The sequence below is a fragment of the Crassostrea angulata genome, chromosome 7 (assembly GCF_025612915.1).
Source record: "Crassostrea angulata isolate pt1a10 chromosome 7, ASM2561291v2, whole genome shotgun sequence".
NCBI classification, from domain to species: Eukaryota; Metazoa; Mollusca; class Bivalvia; order Ostreida; family Ostreidae; genus Magallana; species Magallana angulata.
The window spans coordinates 2,007,917-2,026,891 of NC_069117.1; the positions used below are offsets into that span (position 1 = coordinate 2,007,917).

The 18,975-nt window shown below is 37.9% G+C and overlaps 1 protein-coding gene across 7 annotated transcripts in view; it reads left to right on the forward strand.

The window, feature by feature from the left end:
- The window catches only part of LOC128192717 (pericentriolar material 1 protein-like), a 28,796-nt gene that overhangs the window by 1,220 nt on the left and 8,601 nt on the right, over positions 1 to 18,975 (forward strand). The window contains exons 2-30 of one of the 7 annotated variants that reach the window (XM_052865630.1): positions 2,446 to 2,599; positions 3,181 to 3,417; positions 5,002 to 5,193; positions 5,326 to 5,424; positions 5,540 to 5,632; positions 5,914 to 6,045; positions 6,288 to 6,308; positions 7,202 to 7,453; positions 8,323 to 8,427; positions 9,451 to 9,544; positions 9,633 to 9,757; positions 10,265 to 10,490; positions 10,624 to 10,765; positions 10,921 to 11,082; positions 11,277 to 11,432; positions 11,636 to 11,860; positions 13,183 to 13,306; positions 13,543 to 13,690; positions 14,241 to 14,418; positions 15,619 to 15,746; positions 15,993 to 16,166; positions 16,364 to 16,407; positions 16,724 to 16,910; positions 17,005 to 17,629; positions 17,723 to 17,787; positions 17,904 to 18,093; positions 18,208 to 18,448; positions 18,581 to 18,682; positions 18,776 to 18,967. In XM_052865630.1, the coding sequence (XP_052721590.1) occupies positions 2,450 to 2,599; positions 3,181 to 3,417; positions 5,002 to 5,193; positions 5,326 to 5,424; positions 5,540 to 5,632; positions 5,914 to 6,045; positions 6,288 to 6,308; positions 7,202 to 7,453; positions 8,323 to 8,427; positions 9,451 to 9,544; positions 9,633 to 9,757; positions 10,265 to 10,490; positions 10,624 to 10,765; positions 10,921 to 11,082; positions 11,277 to 11,432; positions 11,636 to 11,860; positions 13,183 to 13,306; positions 13,543 to 13,690; positions 14,241 to 14,418; positions 15,619 to 15,746; positions 15,993 to 16,166; positions 16,364 to 16,407; positions 16,724 to 16,910; positions 17,005 to 17,629; positions 17,723 to 17,787; positions 17,904 to 18,093; positions 18,208 to 18,448; positions 18,581 to 18,682; positions 18,776 to 18,967 (4,809 nt within the window). In that variant the 5' untranslated portion in view covers positions 2,446 to 2,449. The remainder of the gene's footprint in view (positions 1 to 2,445; positions 2,600 to 3,180; positions 3,418 to 5,001; positions 5,194 to 5,325; positions 5,425 to 5,539; positions 5,633 to 5,913; positions 6,046 to 6,287; positions 6,309 to 7,201; positions 7,454 to 8,322; positions 8,428 to 9,450; positions 9,545 to 9,632; positions 9,758 to 10,264; positions 10,491 to 10,623; positions 10,766 to 10,920; positions 11,083 to 11,276; positions 11,433 to 11,635; positions 11,861 to 13,182; positions 13,307 to 13,542; positions 13,691 to 14,240; positions 14,419 to 15,618; positions 15,747 to 15,992; positions 16,167 to 16,363; positions 16,408 to 16,723; positions 16,911 to 17,004; positions 17,630 to 17,722; positions 17,788 to 17,903; positions 18,094 to 18,207; positions 18,449 to 18,580; positions 18,683 to 18,775; positions 18,968 to 18,975) is intronic. The other 6 variants (XM_052865633.1, XM_052865632.1, XM_052865631.1 and 3 more) reach the window with 6 other exon arrangements.

Below are 18,975 nucleotides of genomic sequence, written 5' to 3' on the forward strand. Positions count from 1 at the left end.
ACAATAACTTCAATTAGAGTAATTTCCCCTTATCAGTGCTTATTGTGACGTCAAAGCTGACGTTGGTTAAGTGTCGTCTTACTCTTCAAAACTCCCCTGAGAAATAAAAGTATGCAAAGTATACTGTTTTATTTACTTAAAAAGCATGATGTTCTTAAAATTACACATCTTATAAGCTTTTCAAAGGTTTTACTTTGATTCTCGGGAGAACGTGATGTTGGAACGTGAGGTTGGAAACCATTGGTACTATGAATTGTGGGTCAAAATTTACTGACTCCGAAAAAATATATCGGATCAATGTGTAAACGTTTGTGACGTCACACGATTATTTTTGATTGAAAGTGTACTGAGGTGAACTTTAGAGGTAACATTGACTGTATGTCGCTTATATCGTTATTGTTTTTACTGTCTAAATTTATCTTGCTGATTCTCGTGAGAGTGTGAAGTGATAAAAATTGCCATGATTACAGGGAACTACTGGGACGATTAAAACGATGCATTACTGGTCCGATTTACTGACGCCAAAAAAATCCTTTGAATGAATGTGCAACTAGTCCGAATTTTCTATTCACACACGCCTTGCCGGTAGAGCTCGCTTCGCGCCGGCGCTGCGCGCCGGCGAGCTGCGCTCGCTATAATATGTTAACGGTGTGACTGTTTGGTTGAGCGTAGATATTTATCGTTTGAAATGCAGACTGTAGGATCCGCCTGCCTACTCAAATCATAAAGCTTCGTAAAGCGTTGCTGCTCAGTTTACACAGAGACATAAATAACAGAGATTGGCAACTGATCGAAATCTTGCGGTCCTTATTGTAAAGTGTTCCCAGTTTATATCAGTATATCTTTCTAATAATCTATTATATCAAAATATAAACAGCTAAAACCTATTACCAAAACATTCAAAATATTATATTTTCATGAGTTTATGTCATATAAACAATATTATGTAAACGTTGTGACCATTGGACCGAGCGCAGATTTAACACAAAGCAGTTTGATTTTTGTAGAACAAAATTAATTTGAAACGCACACAGTAGGATCCGCCTGGTTGCCTACTCAAATCATTAGCCAAAGTTTAACTAAATGTCGCGTGCTCAATCTCCATTATGACGTCATGTTTCAAACGTAAAACGTACACGATTTGTCTTCGGAAATAGCCGAAGAGAGTTATGTTATTCTTAATTTTTTTTAAATTTCTTCTTACATTGTTTATCAATTTAATTCTTATAACTGCCTCGGTAATAAAATTGAATACTTGATTCAGTATCTAAGAGATCAGTTCCTTGATGTTAATGTTTTTATTTTCCATCTGATAATTTGATAAGACATACATAGAACTTACTAGTTGTGTTTCTAGATTGAAGCACTGTTGAAACTTATCTGGTGTTATCTTTTATTTCTTTTAATTCAAATTACCTTCTATTGAAACACTGGAACATTTTAATCGAGGTAAGGGGCAATAATCATCGATAAGTACCAGTCAATCAATGATCGAACTAACTATTTAAAAACAAAATGGCTGCCAGTATGGTGGCGCCCAGGGCTGGAAGAAATTTTTTTTGGCCTTAGTACCCCTGATTCAACTTTCATTTTTCACTGATTTTCTTATATATACGTGTTACCATTAATCCTGCACTCGGTATTAAAAGAGGAGTTTTAGGAGGCAGTTGGCTACCCATTGTCCTAGATTTTGCCGATGTTTTAAAGCTGGCCAATTTATTTTTTAATGAATTAATCTTATTTTTCAATTTTTTGTTTCAAAAATGTTTAAAACCTATGCACACTTTTCATTAAAACATTATACTTTTGGTTTATAAAACATTAAAGTTGTGTCTTCAGAAATAGTTGAAGAAAAGTGTGTGATTCTGAATTTTAAATTTCTTCTCAGTGCTTATCCATTTCATAAGTTGAAAGATTTTCTATTTATACTTTATTCAGTGTCTATAAATAATCGGTTCCTTAATGTTAATGTTTTTATTTTCCATCTTATGATTTGATAAGACATATATGTGAATCTAATCTTATCCCCTGATTAAAGCACTGTTGAAACTTATCTGGTTTGCATAGTCAATTATTTTCATTTACATTACTTTCCATTGATTTGAAAACTTGGAAAGTCTTTAATAGAGTTAATGGACAAAAAACATAGAGCTTAGTCAAATCTCAGCAGAGACTAGTATATAGATACCGTATATCTGGTATTTTTTGCAATGTTCAAATTTTTGCTTTTTCTGCGATAAACTATAAATCGCAAACTATTGAATAGGCAGAAATTATATTCTGTATTATTTTCTATATGCAACCTTTTAAATCGCAATAAATTACTGACGCAAATGAAAATGAAAAACCGGATATACGGTAAAATGTGGAATGTGTACATTTATATAGCCTTCTCATTGGGTTATTCCATACTGTACACTTAAGTTAAACTCTTCTCTTGTATAGTGAAATGGCAACTGGTGGGCATCATTCGTTTAAGACTGCATCCACCGACCCACGACCAAGGCGAGGCTGGCAGAGGACTGCGAGTGCCTCAGATAAGGAGGACAACATCAGCAATCACAGCAGTAACCCTGTGGAGCACAGACCTAACAACTGGGTATATATCCCCCTCACCTCTCTCAATCCTTGAACGTTCATTCATGTTATAGCGATTCTCGTTCTCATTTTATTTACCATTTTCATCAACAGCTTTTGTATCATATTGAAATCATATTGTTTCTTCTCTATTCAAAGACAGAGCATAAAAATTAGTTCTTATTTCATTTCATATAGAAAAAATTACATTACAAAAATACAAAAAATGTCATTACTTTAATTCCTTTGAAGTGGTTTTTATCAGTTACTTAATACTTAATTGTTTGAAGTGGTTTTTGTCTAATATTTGCAGTTTCACCATTCATTGAAATAATCTGCCTTATTACACATTTCATTCAATTTATTATGCTAGGTAACATCTCCATTTAATTAAAATTTCTCAGCACATTACTTCCGATCTTTAAGAAATTCATTTATTGCACAGTAAAAGAAAACCAACAATGTAAAGAATCCTTTTTCAATGAAAATAAAAGGAAATGGATTATATCTTTGTAGTGTACCTTCTTCTCTCTGTCAGGGTAGGCTTAGGCATGTAGTTAGTGTCGTCTTTCTCTTAGTGTATGTAGAATATTTTCAACCTAGGACTTTTCTGACTGGAAGCCCCAGGCTCCCATTGATAATACTAAACGCAGAAAGAAGGGCAACCCTGAGCGTGAGAGGGAGCAGTCATTGTGTCTCGACTCGCCACCTCCCTCAGACCAAACCCGCCGTACGCCCTCTACTTACCCCCGCACCCGAATAACCCCATCCACACCAACCTCACAAAGGGTAGCACTCGAAAATCTCCGTCAGCAATTAACTTTCAGTGATAACGAAGATGTAAGTATCACTGAGCGGGGAGGCATGCAACTTTCTTATATCATGTAATTTTTAATATATTATAGAAGATGAAGGCACTGATATTGAGATGTTCTTTGAGTTTAACAGGAAAAAACACATCCTCATAAATATTCAAATGTCTTCCTTTTTTCTTGCTTGCTAGTCTTGGCTTGATAACTATTTTTACTCATTTGTTTGATTTTCCATACACTTAACCATCATCTAACTTGAGTTCATAACTGCATAGTTTCCTAACATGATCAAGAGTTTTTGAAGAAAATATCTCTAGGTGCTGAAAAGTTTTTTATCACCCAAGAGGTTTTGTATGACAATTAAAGTGTAACATTGAAGAAATCTTGCCGTTACTCTGTTTGAACACACTTTTTCAGTGTATGTCATATCTTTTAAATTTAGATAAAAGTTTGCAAAAGAAAAATGTAAATTTAAAGAGAACTTAATTTATGTAAGAAAATACTACAGTAATTTACACTTAATTGCTCACTTTAAGGAATATTGGATGTATTTTTTGATGGAATCTAAAATTATTAACATAGAATTAGTGCTGAAACGAATGTTCGAATATTCGCGAATGAATAGTAAATTTCTAATATTCGAATGTATTTTTAGCATTCGAACATTCGATCACATGTTAAACACCCATATCAAGCACTGTAAACTATGCAGCATCGTGTTATTTCATTTTACTCGGAATGAAAGTAAATATAAAGCCATCTATGACTGCCAAGCTTGGTAGAGTCTATTACTTAACCCAGTAATAGACTCTTCCGCCATGCTTGTTTACCTTGAAAGTAAAAGCAGGGTTTACATTGAACGGAGACAAACATTCTGGATTTTTCAATTCATGTCAGACGCTGAAGAAAAAAATTGCTTAACTGTTTGAACGAGTGTGAGCTACGGACAGTTAATATCGAAAGGTACATCGAATGTTTTTTTTAAAAGATACCTCGATATAATTTGTTTTGTTTTTTTAAATAAACAGAAGATTTCTGGAGTTATGAGCGTTATCAGTTTTCTGTTTAATACTATATCAAACATGGCGGAAATATTTGGACTGACTTACGAAGTAACGTATCGGTCTCATCCAGGAGTCAGGACTGCAGTATATTATTAAAGAAGTAATAAATCTTTTGATTGTAGTTGATGGAGATTTTTAAAAAATCAGTATATTATTATTTGCTTAAAAATTAAATGCGCACCCAATTCATAGGATACTCATGCATTAAGTGTCAACTTCGAACTGACATGTTTAAGCAGTCTACACATACACCCACTTAGTAATACAAACTATCATATATGCTTAATACATTGTCTATGACGTCTACGAATATTCGAATACGAATCGAATAGCACTCACGAATATTCGAATACTGATTTATGGTATTCGTTTCAGCACTACATAGAATTGTGAAACAATTAATGATAACAGGTTAGAGTTTCTATACGTGTAGTTGATCCTATGTATACGTGTAGTTGATCCTATGTATATGTGTAGTTGATCCTATGTATACGTGTAGTTGATCCTATGTATAGAGTTTCTATACATGAAGTTGATCCTATGTATAGCAGGTAAGCAATGAAGGAGAGAAGAACAATGAGAGGAATATGCCCCTGCGACGAATCAACATTCCTAACTTCATGCGACAGGATGTCTCACGTTCTAGTGAGGAACTTGCAGTGCCGCGAGAAACGGAAACCCGTCGATCACAAAGCATGTACACTAACAGCAGACGAGGGGAGCAGTCTGCAGTAGATGGGGTAAGGGTGTCTCTGTCAGTCCGTGCTGTCTGCTTTGTTGAGTAAAATTTTAAAGATTAGAAAAAGGTTAGATGTTATATTGATACTTGATTGTCAGAGGATGTATTTTTTGTACACATTGATCTGTTTCAGTCGGACGGTGGTCAGATAGTGGGGAGATTAATGCAGATCAGGGACTACATCAAACAAGCAAAGTCCATGATGGACGCCCTTAACAAGTCTGGCTCCCAGGTAACAGGCACTCGGGCCTCCATTGGGCAACCAAGTAATACCATTGGTGAATCTTAAAGAAAGTTTGCATATCTTATACTGGATAAATTATTTACTGTCATTTCTTTTGTTGTAGAAAAATGGAGAAGATGTTGGGAAATTGAAAAAGCTATTGGACAATTTGCAAGAACAAGAAAGAGCCTACTTGTCTTTGCTTCAGCAGCTATTGGTACACTACTTCATGATTTGTTTTACTTTTTTATTTTTAAATTTCCTTCAGTATTGAAAGTGAAAAATTATTGCTTTGGTGTTGTAACATTCGTCATGAAATTAAAAGGAATGAGATATACAGTGTATATTGTGTCCTGGAAACTTGTTTCAGATGGTGCAGCTGTTTGTCAGCAGTTTAAAAGCAATTTTTTTTGTAGAAATAGACTTGTGTTAGTAACTGAATTGTCAGTAATGTTATGAATGTAACTAGAGGCTTGATCTGTAAAATTGTTGTTTCAGTCGGTCAAAGAAGACAGCAGCTCATTCCTGGACTTGGTCAATCAGAGGGACACCACGCCCCGCCCCGAGTCCGCGGAGGACACCCAGTCCGTCGACCTCGACCTCCAGTCAGAGACATCAGAAGCCACCTCAGTAAGTAGCTAGCACTATTAATATTATCAGGTCGAGGTCACTGAATACACTTGGATGAAAATTAAATTTTGTATAAATTTTGTGATGTTTAAAAAATTGATGAAATGTGCTTGTAAAAACTTGTGGTGTATTTCTTGGATTAGAGTTAGGTTGTGGAATATAAGACCAAGAACAGTTTTGAATGGAGAGAATTTAGAAATAATGATTTTTAAACAATTGAAACAAACTATGATCTTTCTCAGAATCCCAGGAGTCGACAGATGGTATGTTAATTGTAGCAATATAGATGTCATTTGCACAAGCCTTTTGTTTGAAATATAAGAGGGTTCCTAAAACATGAAGCACTTGAATGATTCTATGGAGCTTTCTTCTATAACTTAAGGAGAAAATTCACAAATAATTTACTTATTTGCAGAAGAAATTCATATAAGTTTGGCAAAAGGCTATGCTACTGAACTTTTTATTTTATTCAGCTATGAATATCAAACTTAATGTTTCTGCAGTTATGAATATGATTGCTTTATTAATTGACACCTAATTTAATGAAGACTTTGCTGTATTTTCTTTGAAACTGTTAGATATACAAAGCTTTCAGTGTCTGTTGGCAGTCAAACGTGCCCGAGAAATTAGTTGTTTTTATAAGTTTAAATTGGTTCTACAATTTAGTGTTTTATTTCTGCTTTGTTGTTTGTTACTGGAAAAAGTTTTGCTTTGCGAGAGAGAGAGAGAGAGAAGAGAGATTCTTAATTCTTGCTTTTCTTTTTAATATTATACGTCACCATTGAGTGATGATTAGTATTGACTGATTGACTGAAAGAAGAACAGCGTGTTGATGACTGTTGTTTTGCATTTATTTCTCCTTCAATTTAAATGTGGAATTTACTAAAATTCACACATGATTTTAATTTACAAAAAAGGTAGATAAACATGTAAAGATAGTTAGAATTCCGCAGAGTATTTCTATGATTATAATGATAACACAACTTTTGCTGAGTACACGGTTTAGGGTAAAGAAAGATGTTTGTGTTTAACAAAGCTTACATAAAATGAGGTAAAACTAAATCAAAAATGAATAAAATCAAAGGATTTGAAAAAGAATTTACCTAATCTGAGAGAGATCTTGTTTACTGGTTATAAATCAGGATGACTGTTGCAGGCTAACCTGGAGGACATGTTATATAACCAGCTGAGTCGCGGGAGGAGCAGCACTGGCTCCCGTCCTCGGATTGAGGACAAGCTGGGAATGTTTGAGAATGGGGGCGATGATGAAGGAGAGGAGGAGGAAGAAGAAGAAGATGAGGAGGAGGAGGAGGAGGAACAGGAGAGGAACTCAATAGTGTCAGACAGGGACAATACACTGGTGGATAATCCAGATGACAGTTCCAGACAGGAGTGGGAGGAGACAGATGTAAGTCAGTGTTTGTACCTCTAAGTTATCTGTACAGGGAGATTATCCAGGTGACAGCTCCAGACAGGAGTGGGAGGAGATAGATGTAAGTACCTGTAAGTAATCTATACAGGGATATAATCCAGAAGACAGCTCCAGACAGAAGTGGGAGGAGATAGATGTAAGTACCTGTAAGTAATCTATACAGGGATATAATCCAGAAGACAGCTTCAGACAGGAGTGGGAGGATATAGATGTAAGTCAGTGTTTGTACCTATAAGTAATCTATACAAGGATATAATCCAGAAGACAGCTCCAGACAGGAGTGGGAGGAGATAGATGTAAGTACCTGTAAGTAATCTATACAGGGATATAATCCAGAAGACAGCTCCAGACAGAAGTGGGAGGAGATAGATGTAAGTACCTGTAAGTAATCTATACAGGGATATAATCCAGAAGACAGCTCCAGACAGGAGTTGGAGGAGATAGATGCAAGTCAGTGTTTGTACCTGTAAGTATTCTATACAGGGATATAATCCAGACTACAGCTCCAGACAGGAGTGGGAGGAGATAGATGTAAGTCAGTGTTTGTACCTGTAAGTAATCTGTACAGGGATATAATCCAGACTACAGCTCCAGACAGGAGTGGGAGGAGATAGATGCAAGTCAGTGTTTGTACCTGTAAGTAATCTATACAGGGATATAATCCAGATGACAGTTCCAGACAGGATTGGAAGGAGATAGATGCAAGTCACTGTCAATTACAAAAAGAACTGACAGGTTACTGTCAATGCACTATGTTTTAATAAGGAGATAACTCTGTGTCAAAATAATTTTCAGTGACTACAAAAAATTGTTTGTTGATTGTTGACATTGTTTGTTGTTGACAGCTTGCTGACCTGGAGGAGATCGCAGCTGGAGGAGACCTGGAGGGGATCCAGGCACTGCTGTTACAGGAGAGACTGCTCAGGAAGCTCAAGGAGCAGCAGGAACAGGTGAGCCAGCCCCAGCAAATCAACTCCCACCCACCCACCAACACCCCCTCCCTTACCCCTATCCCACCCAACAACCCAACCACAGCACAAATGCTGGGGAATCATGTTAGACCATAAAAAAATTAATCTCTTGGTTCTCAGGCCAACATTTTTAGAAACAGATGCTGTCGGGCGGCAAAAACGATGTTTTAAAGCAAATAGATATTACCTTGCAATGAATGTATAGGAGTTATTAGCACAAACTTAATAAAATAAATAAGACATCATGTTCTTCAAGAAAACCACAGTTACGAGGCTTGAGAAAGCCATGTGTTAAGCATAATGGGATATTTAGTATATTACAAGCTGCTGGAACTCTCTTCCTATATGAATTCCAGGATAAATGACATTCTTCTTCATATACCAAAACTAAAATCATTGCTGTCGCGATCATACCTTAACCACAGCGTCTCGTGTCTAGATTCAACAGCCATTTGCAATTTGTTATATTAAATCTGAATCACGATGTTTGCAATTATGTTCTTATTAAGTCAAGCATTTTACTGACTTGAGTATCTAAATTGCGGTCCTAAATCCGGATTTTTTTTCCGGAATAAGTAAGCGCACTTGGAACTTTTTCTTATTCATTTATAATAATAAAATTGGGCAATGTGCAATCAGGGTTGTCTCTAAGACCCGGGAGGCGGGGAATTCCCCCACCTATAATGCCTTAATTACCCGGCTATTTTTGCATTTCTAACACAATGTAGCTGTAAGCAAGACCCCCAGACCCAGACCCCCTTCTACTTTTTCATTTCCTCCTTCTACTTTAATTTTTAGAGACAACCCTGTGCAATGTTAAATCAGATGCACGCGGGCCTGAGAACCAAGGAATTAATCTTTAATGGCCTTATATTTTGTGATCAAAAGTACTTTCCATAGTGATAAAATCGATAGTAGTTGATAAAGGTATTGAAGGTATATGAGTGATGTGCTTTAACTTAAATTATGCGAGCCTTTATATTTTTGTTATTTGTTGATAAGATGCAGGCTTTAAAAGGAAGACAAGCTGCATTACTTGCCATCCAGAGAGACGCAGAGCACAAATTAGCTGAAGCGCGTAACTGGGGAAATGAAGGTAGGTTACACATGCTGCTACATGTGGTATACCTCAGATTGATTAGACTACACATGTTGTACACTACATGATTGAATGATTGGTTTAGCTGCAAGAGGAGCACAGAATATTCCAGTGGAGATTCCTGTAGAAATACAGAACTCTGGACGACAGGAGTCCGGCACAGAACTCAATGCTAGAAGAAACTACCTAAGAAATGAGTTCAAAGAACAGGTGAGCATTGCTATGGATGATATGTTACTTATCAGTTTACTAATTTGATTCTATCAGTATTTTATTTCAGTAAATAATGTTGTTTAAAAAACTACATTACTTGTATGTGCACCTATGAAGATAAGATAACTGACTTGCAGACAAGTACTGTAAACGTATTATATTCAGACTGTACGATATTTGGCAGAAAATAGTTTTTGAACAAGTTAGTGTGGATTTGAATGAGTGTATTCCTGAATGTGACTTTTTTATACCTATATGCATGGCATTTAGCGATGTACTTGATTTAGTGGAAGCCACATTCTGCCAAAAATGCTAAATAGAATACACAGCACACAAGTGACTGATTTTCAGAACACTGACTTGGTGGAGAGACAGAATAATCATATATATACTGATTTTCAGAACACTGACTTGGTGGAGAGACAGAATAATCATATATATACTGATTTTCAGAACACTGACTTGGTGGAGAGACAGAATAATCATATATATACTGATTTTCAGAACACTGACTTGGTGGAGAGACAGAGTAACCCTGAGGTGGAGGCTGCGGCGGTGGCAGCAAGCTCGGCGCTGGAGGAGAACAAACAGCAGCTACAGGGCAAGCTGAGGGAGCTACAGGACAAAAAGCACAAGATGGACTCCCTGTTACAGGAGCTCAACTCTCTCCGTGACCAGAGGAGCGAGGTCATGATACAGTTAAACAACGCCTCTGCTAACAATGCACAAGGTACTATAAAACCATCCTTTGTTCAACTGAAAGGTTTAAGTAATACATCAAACATGATTTTGAAAAATAAGGGTAAACTTTTCAAAAGTGTACAATTTCGTTTCTTCCAACTATATTTGACCTTGTTTTTCAGGAGCTGAAAGTTTGCCCCCTCCTGATGCCTCATCCTCGGGCATGCGTCTGAGCGCTGGGATTTCGGCGCTAGCGGAGGCTGACCAGACAGCTGCAGAGGCCCAGGAGTTACAGAGCATCCTGGAGGCCCGCGATAAACTCCAGTCAGTACATCTTATACATGTACTTGTACAAAACTGTAAACCATTCCATGGGCATCTTAGTTTATACTGTGTTAAAATAATTGTTATATTTTGTATAAGCAAAACAAAAAAACCACTGATTATTACCATGGTAATATGATCATTATGTTTTGTAGAAAGCTTCAGGAGGTGAAGGAGAGACTGAACCAGCTGAGGTCCTTGGTCCAGTATTATCAGACTTCTACTGCTAATGGGGAAGTGCCAGCAGTGGATGAGAGAACAGCATTCCAGAACATGATCGAGGGCTACGGACAGGGAATACCAGCCCAGAACATTGTGTAAGCTACTGACAGGATCATTGAATCTTCAAAATAAAAATTCTGACTCTGCAAAATTATGCAATATAGAATAAGTAAAGAATATGATAAAGAATCCAAATTTACGCGTGCATTATAAGGACAATAGAGTGTACTATATTAGAGTGTGTTGTAATTGAGAATACATTTAAATGAGACCTGTTTGTACTTTGTAGACAAGCCCAGGCCAGCGGTGGGGTGGAGTTACAGGCTAGTACAGTGTCCAAGTCTGATGAGGACAACCGCTCCCAGTCAGACAGCTCAGACACCCAGTCCAACCTGTCCAGCCTTGGACCGTGGGGGGACGATCCCGAGATCCAGGAAAAAGTCAGGTAAGGGCAGTAAAACATATCCAGAGAGCCAGGAGTAAACTGTATTGACATGTATATGTACTCCTCTTATTTCATCCACACTAAATAAAAATGAAACCTACGTTTACATGAATGATATTAAAAAATGTGCATATTTGTTAAAAGTCCATTGTATTTCTTTTATACTTGGTGAAACACAAAGCAATGTTTTTATTTGACAACAGGAAACTGAAAGCTGCCAAGGAGAAGTTAAAGCAGCTTCAGGGGATTGTGTCTCTGGTTCAGCATAACCCAGACACGACCGAAGGATTCCCCGAGGGATTTCAAGAGAGTATGGCTGAACTAGCTGCTGCCGCCAACGCCGCTGTGCAAGAAGTTCCGCAACGCTTCACTGAGCAGGATGACAAAAATGAAGCCAGTGAGGGGGAGGTGCCTAACGAAGCAGAAAGGCAAGTTCTGTAGGGGAACCATTAAAGTAGTCCAAGTATCGCACTACGTAATAATACGGATTTTACAATATTGGTTCGACTTTTACAAAGCGTTTTTGATACCCGGTATTGATTTTGCTCTACATCGCTGTTGTAAACAATGGCAATAATAAGCAATTAGAACGGTAATATATGTATTCTATGAGAGATAGAAATGATTCTGTTAAAGTAAAATGAAAAACGAAGTTTCTGATTAACCTGGATCTCAGGTATGCTTATATCTTCTTTGTTTTGACCCCCCACCCCCCCCCCCTCCCCCCCGAATTTTTCTTTTTCATTTACTAAAACCGGTTTAAATTTAGAGACAGAAGCTATTTCGAATTTAATCAATCGTCAATTAATTAATGTTTAAATGATATCTAACATTGTTGACATATCTAGGCAGAAAACTGTAGCAAAATGTGATTTTTACGGATTTTTTTGTCAGGGTCTACTTGGTTTAGAGCTTATAGCGTGAAAAGTAATCCGTCAACATATGATTTATTTTACCAAATCTTTTTTCTAAGATGTCAATCTATAGAATAAACACCATGAATTTAAGTTTGAGTCCATAAAATAGTAAAAAAATTACCAAACGCGATACTAGCATTGCTTTTTTTGTATTCTTTTTTGATACATCAGGTACATAAAGCGTACTTACTTACAAAAATTTGCGCAAAATTATTGATGAGATATGGCTTAAATAAATATTTATACTCTATTTTGTATGTTCAGTTCTAATTTTCCCAAAATTGGTAATTATTTTTAGGAAAAACGGACGTCTGGCAAATTTCATAATTGTCAATAATTTTCGCAAGGGGGTACACCCTTCTGAGAGGAGAAAACAAACAAACTAGCATGTAAACATACATATTTTCTTTTGTATATGTATTGCTAGAATGTATATTTATCATTTAAAGCTAAGCTTTTAATGATTGAGCCCATTTAGTGCCATGTATAGGACTACCTTAAGTGGAGGGTTGTGTTTGCGTTCGTGAATATTCATGTACAAGCATCTCACAGAGTGTGATAGGGAGAGAAGAATTGTTTGTAAAGGATTGACTTGTATATTGTAGACTTATCATATTTAGTGGGAACCATGTCGGGCAAAAATTGATTATTCAATAGATTAGCCTTAGATTTGATTCTGTGTATCTCTATATATACCTATACACAGACATGTTAGCATAATACCGTATTTAGAAATGTTTTGATTTTACTCAAGCTGCTACGCTCCAGAAATGCTAGATAGAGTTCTTGGCCAAATTCACTGTATATGACCCAGTTTTTTCCTCTGTTTGCAGGGATTCCTTCTATGAAGCCAAGATGCAAGAACAGCTTCAGGAGTTGGAGCAGCTGAGGGATGAGAGACACAAGTTACTGGCCATCCAGCAGGAGTTACAGTCCCTGCACGACCGGTTCTCAGTGGTAAGATCTCTGTCAGGCAACCCCGCCACGGGAGAAACAAAGCAGTATGAAGCTCTATCTGTAAGAGCACATACAGACTGTATATTGTCATCATCGTGTAACCAGGATGTCTAAATTAGTAAAATAAAAGCCTTTTTTGTACAATTTAAAGAACATTACATGTATGATTTACAGTAACATTAGAAAACATTGAAAAAGGACTTGATTGATTCCCATTGGTTGATTCTTTTATCAAGGAGAGAGAGGAGGGACAAGATGGAGAGGAAGAAGAGACTGAGGTGAAGAGGAAGACTCGTAAACCTGTGGACACAGCCGAGACCTCAGCAGGCCCAACAGAGGAAGTCAGCAGTGAGCGGACTCGTACCAGTGTACCTGTTGTCACATGTAAGTCTTTACACCTACAGTAGTGCCCCTGTCATCACATGTTGGCTAACACACACTAACCAGTGTCATGATATAGCCACACCAGTGTTTCTGTACATTGGCTAACACACACTAACCAGTGTCATGATATAGCCACACCAGTGTTTCTGTACATTGGCTAACACACACTAACCAGTGTCATGATATAGTCACACCAGTGTTTCTGTGTGTTGGCTAACACACACTAACCAGTGTCATGATATAGCCACACCAGTGTTTCTGTACATTGGCTAACACACACTAACCAGTGTCATGATATAGCCACACCAGTGTTTCTGTACATTGGCTAACACACACTAACCAGTGTCATGATATAGCCAAACCAGTGTTTCTGTGTGTTGGCTAACACACACTAACCAGTGTCATGATATAGCCACACCAGTGTTTCTGTGTTGAACAGGTTCTAGCATTGAATAGCTTGAATCTAAAGTATGTAAGAGTGTGACTTTGAATATGCTTCATGAATGTAAATAATCTGATTATCCATATATGCATGTACATTTTACTCCAGTTTCGTCCAATGATGAGGTGTACGGGAAGATGAGGAAGCAGCGGATGCTGAGGGAGGAGTTACGTCAGAAGAAGAGGGAGTTGGAAGCCATCATGAAGAAGGACGGCAGCCGTAAACAGTACGGCAAGAACCAGGACAATCAGAGCGACACCGTCTCCTACACCACCGACGCATTCGGGTCAGCACCGCCAAACATTCTAACATTCTAACTATTAAGTTGTAACATGGCTTTGATAAGAGATTGATTTGATTTATTTTCACTAACAAAATTGTTAATTTGAAGTTTAATTTTACTTAAGGAAGGAGTCTTTTCTGGTTTTCAACTTGTCAAACGTAAATTTGATTAATTGTTCGTTAAATCAAGATGAAAGGAAATTAAAATAGTATATTTTTCTTTCTTTTTTACTATCACACAACTTGGCATAGAAAAATGTAATCAATGTTTGGAATGGAACAAGGACTATATTTTTGGCGTAGGAAAATATCACATGTTGCGCAATTCAGAATTGCTGCAGATTATATATATATAATGAGTCTGTTTTATCATTTTAAAAACAATAACAATAATGTTGGATTTTTTTTACTAATGTGAACTAATAATATGATACTTGGGTTTCAGAATATGATTTTAAAATATGATTTGCCTATCAAATAACATTTTTAAAAGCTTTTTAAAGCGCCCATTCTATACATTGATTTTTGTGAAAAAATCACTAAAATCAGTTTTTCTCTCTTATGAAACGGTCAATATATTAGCTTTTCTGTCAATTTATATCTTTATATAAAGTCTTTATAATACATAAAAATTAGAAATATTTTATTATTGGAAGCATAAAAAAATAATAAAAATTTCTTCAAAATTTAAGAAAATTAGAGGAAATGCGGGCTAAGCAATATCAATTTTAGTATAAATATTTATTCCAATTTAGTAGTATAAGCTGATAGACACTCTCATGGTCTATGATTTCATTGAAGATTTGAATCTTCAAATCTTAAACAAATGTCTACAGAACTATAAAGAGCTACACTTATTTTTATCACTCTTTACGTTGAGGAAAAAGGTAGTGACCTTGACCTGACCTTTATCGAAAACAAAAAGGTCAAATTTAATTAAACTGATAGAATCATTAAGTAATATAATCCGTTTGACTGTGTCAAAATTTCATGCATTTCTTATTATAAGAAGTATGTTTGATAATAAAAAGACTCCTTCCTTAATCCAATATAAAATGTAAAAATGTATGTACATTGCATTTATTGATCGAAGTATTTCTTAGTCCTCAAACTATCTCTTTTTATAAGAAGAAATATAATGGTATCACTTCAATTCATGGATGTGACATTTTATAACTAAACAACCAATGCTTGATGTCTTTAGAGTAAGTGCCAGTGCTGACGCTACCATGGCGACCTGGGGGGGTTCTACGGTGGACAATCTGGAGAGTATCACAGAGGACGACGATGGTCAGCGGGGAGGGACGAACATGGAGGAGGAGGAGGATGACGGTAAGCTTGTCAGTCTGTGGGACATGAGAATTTTGACGATTTATGTGACAAAACATTGATGCAGGCTCTCTAGTGCCATTTATATTTGATTCCAGCTTTTTGTAATGTGTCATGTATCATTGTTAATTTACAGCCCACAATTATCTAAAAAGAAGAAACATTTTCTAAAATGTATCTAAGTTGGGTATTAGATATTATACTGGACTTGATATTGTTGATTGATAACTAGTTGTTATACTTGAACAGGATTTCCCAGTGACGGTATCTTACAAGTGGAAGAGGAGGAGGAGGAGAATGACTCGGACAATAACACATACACCATAGAGAACGACGTCCGACAGCGACGTCAGGCCCGCCAACAGCAGAGGAAGAAGAGGAAGGCCAAACCACAGACCTTCCCCCGCTCCAGGGACGCCAGAGGTAACAGCACTCACAGGACCAAGTAATCTGAAGTACTGAGTGATCAGAAACCGAAATAATGAACATAAAGTAGTATAAATGTTACCTAATGTTAGCTACTGTTCAATATACATGGATATATGTACTGATATGAGAATAACCTTCTATACAATAGACAAATTAGACATGTACATGTATATATCCTTGCTGATTTTCAGGTGCCCGACCCAAGTCCTACCGCAGCAGTCGAGTCAGACAAGAGGTAAGTTAGTTTGGCTGTGTCTTAAGAGATTATTCAAACTCAAAAAAAAATTCTTTTATTTCATTTTTGAAAGAAAAGAGAAAAGGATATCTAAACTTTCTCCTCATTTTTTTTTTAAAATAAATGTACCATATATAAATTGTTTTGAAAATAATTGTATGCAGTAGAAAACCCACTAAAGATTTTGAGATGATACTGAACCTTATACCCAGTGAAGACTTTTATTTTGGCAATTGTCATTTCTACATGCCATTGGATGGAGTGCAACATTCTTTTCATTATCAACAGAAATGATGATACTTCCTTAACTTTACAGAATTACCGAGCTCCAGAGGACATCATCCAGGATGATGAGGAGAATCCTACCCCCATGTCATCCCCTGGGGGAGGGGCCTACGATAATCTACAACAGCAGCTAGAGAGGACGGCCAGCCTGTGTCAAAACCTATTGTCTACTCAGAGTGGTGGGATGATGCAACAACCCAATGCTGCAGGTACGCCAGGTAAAATAGCAGTCAGCAATTATGGTCTTAGAACAAGTACAAGTTTTTGGTGTCTGTGGAAACAGAAATAGATGCGATTTGTTGTTTATTTCAGGCCTGGGTCTGGGATTCCCCCACCCCAATGCTCTACAACAGCAGTTACAGCAGCAGCAGCTGATGCTGACCCTGAACCAGTGTCTACAGCAGATCACCATGCAGCAACTGGAGATGCAGAACATGCAGCGACAGATGCAGAACCTGTCTCTTCTGTATGAACCTGTAGACCTAGACCCAAGCCTGCCCGCCCTACAGGCACCGCCAGAAGAACCCTTGAGGTACAGGTCCCACACATCCCTACCCTCGGGCCTAGACTCCAGGGGCCTGACCCCCAATGCTTCAGGTGGCTTTAATTTCCAGCCTCGATTGTCGGCCAGGTCTTTCCCCAGCAGAAGCAATGAAAATCTGTTGTTAGGGGAGGCAGTAGGAGGGGAGGGGATCAGAGAGGTGTTCGCATCAGATGTTGCTGACCAGAGCAACGTAGAGCAACACAGGAGAGGGGTACGCAACAAAAGTAGTTCTGTAGGACAGTACAGTGCCGACAGGAGTGTCAAACGGAAGACATCCAGCATGTCAGACCGTTCCCGGAGGCAGAACTCCCAGGCTCAACAAACCAGCTTCTCCGAAAGTCCCGACGTAGTACCACCTTTAAACTTGCAGGAAATACTCAGAAGAAAGAAAATGTAAGCCAGCTGATAGATCATGATCGTGGAGTGTCTGATATTCTTTTGATTTTTGATGTTTCTGTTTTCATTTTCATTATCATTTTTTTGTAGACAAGGCCAAAATACCCAGAGTGAATGGTCCACAATGTCTCTAGCCTCAAGTAAACACGAATCAGGTCATCTTTCTACTTAAATTTTTTATTATGCACTGTTTTAAAATGAATGTGTGTAATACTGAATTAAACTAATGTAAAGCTATTGCCATTTCTACATGAATCCCTGTTGTTGACAGGTTTGGATGGTAGTCCTGACGCTGCCACTAGAAGGCAGAGGGGGCGGGGTGCTGTGGACAGGGAGTACCGTCCAGGTCTGAGTGCGGGGATCAGCGGGGCAGGGTTCCAACTGGAGAACAGCAGCATGGCCAGCTCTGTGTCCAACCGACTCCAGGCTGACAGTAGGGCGCCGGACAGTCTGGACGGCAGGTCAGATACAGACAGGCTTACATTACTTTGTCATTGAAGATAACCATACCAGAGAGATTTTTGATGTATTTATTGCTGTGTAACAGTTTTTGGTAGTCTATGTTTTGGTTACAGGTACACCACAGAACAGACTGACTTTTCCCTGTTTGAGACATTGAGAGAATCCATCTACTCTGAAGTAGCCACACTGATCTCTCAGAATGAGAACCGGCCCCACTTCCTGATCGAGCTGTTCCGAGAGCTGCAGGGGCTGAGCTCTGATTATCTCCGTCAACGAGTCCTGTACAGCATCCGGGACATCGTCAACAAACAGCTGACGGAGCAAGCCAGCGCCAACACCTCTGTCATGGAAGCAGTGAGTCTATCCCTCTCTTCCTTTACTGTTTGGGGTGTATTTAAGATCATGATGAATTGAGACATGAAGATATATTGATGTAATTTTTAGGATATAAGGATATTGTCTAATTGTTGTGGTGATAACTTGCAGCCTCCCCCTGCCTGGATGAATGCCCAGTCATTGTATAACTACACTGCCTCAGAGCTCACCCCGAGTGAAAGCATGGTCACTGATGAAGAAGAGGATGTAGGGGTAAGAATTCAATAATTACAAGAGTACAGTAAGAAGTTTCCTTTATGAAGCTAGAAATGCTGATTATTTCACATGTTGATTTGTGTGTGATAGGCGAGAGCTAGGACTGAATCGTCACGGAACACTCAGTCCATGCTGAGGAGGGGTCACTCGCTCCATAACAACCCGTTTGATTACGAGGAGAATGCGGACAATGACAGCTCTCTCTCCACCCCCTCTAACAGCTACTGGGACAGTCCCTTCGCTCAGGACTCCCTGGGAGAAACCGTCATACATCTTGACAAGGTAGGTTT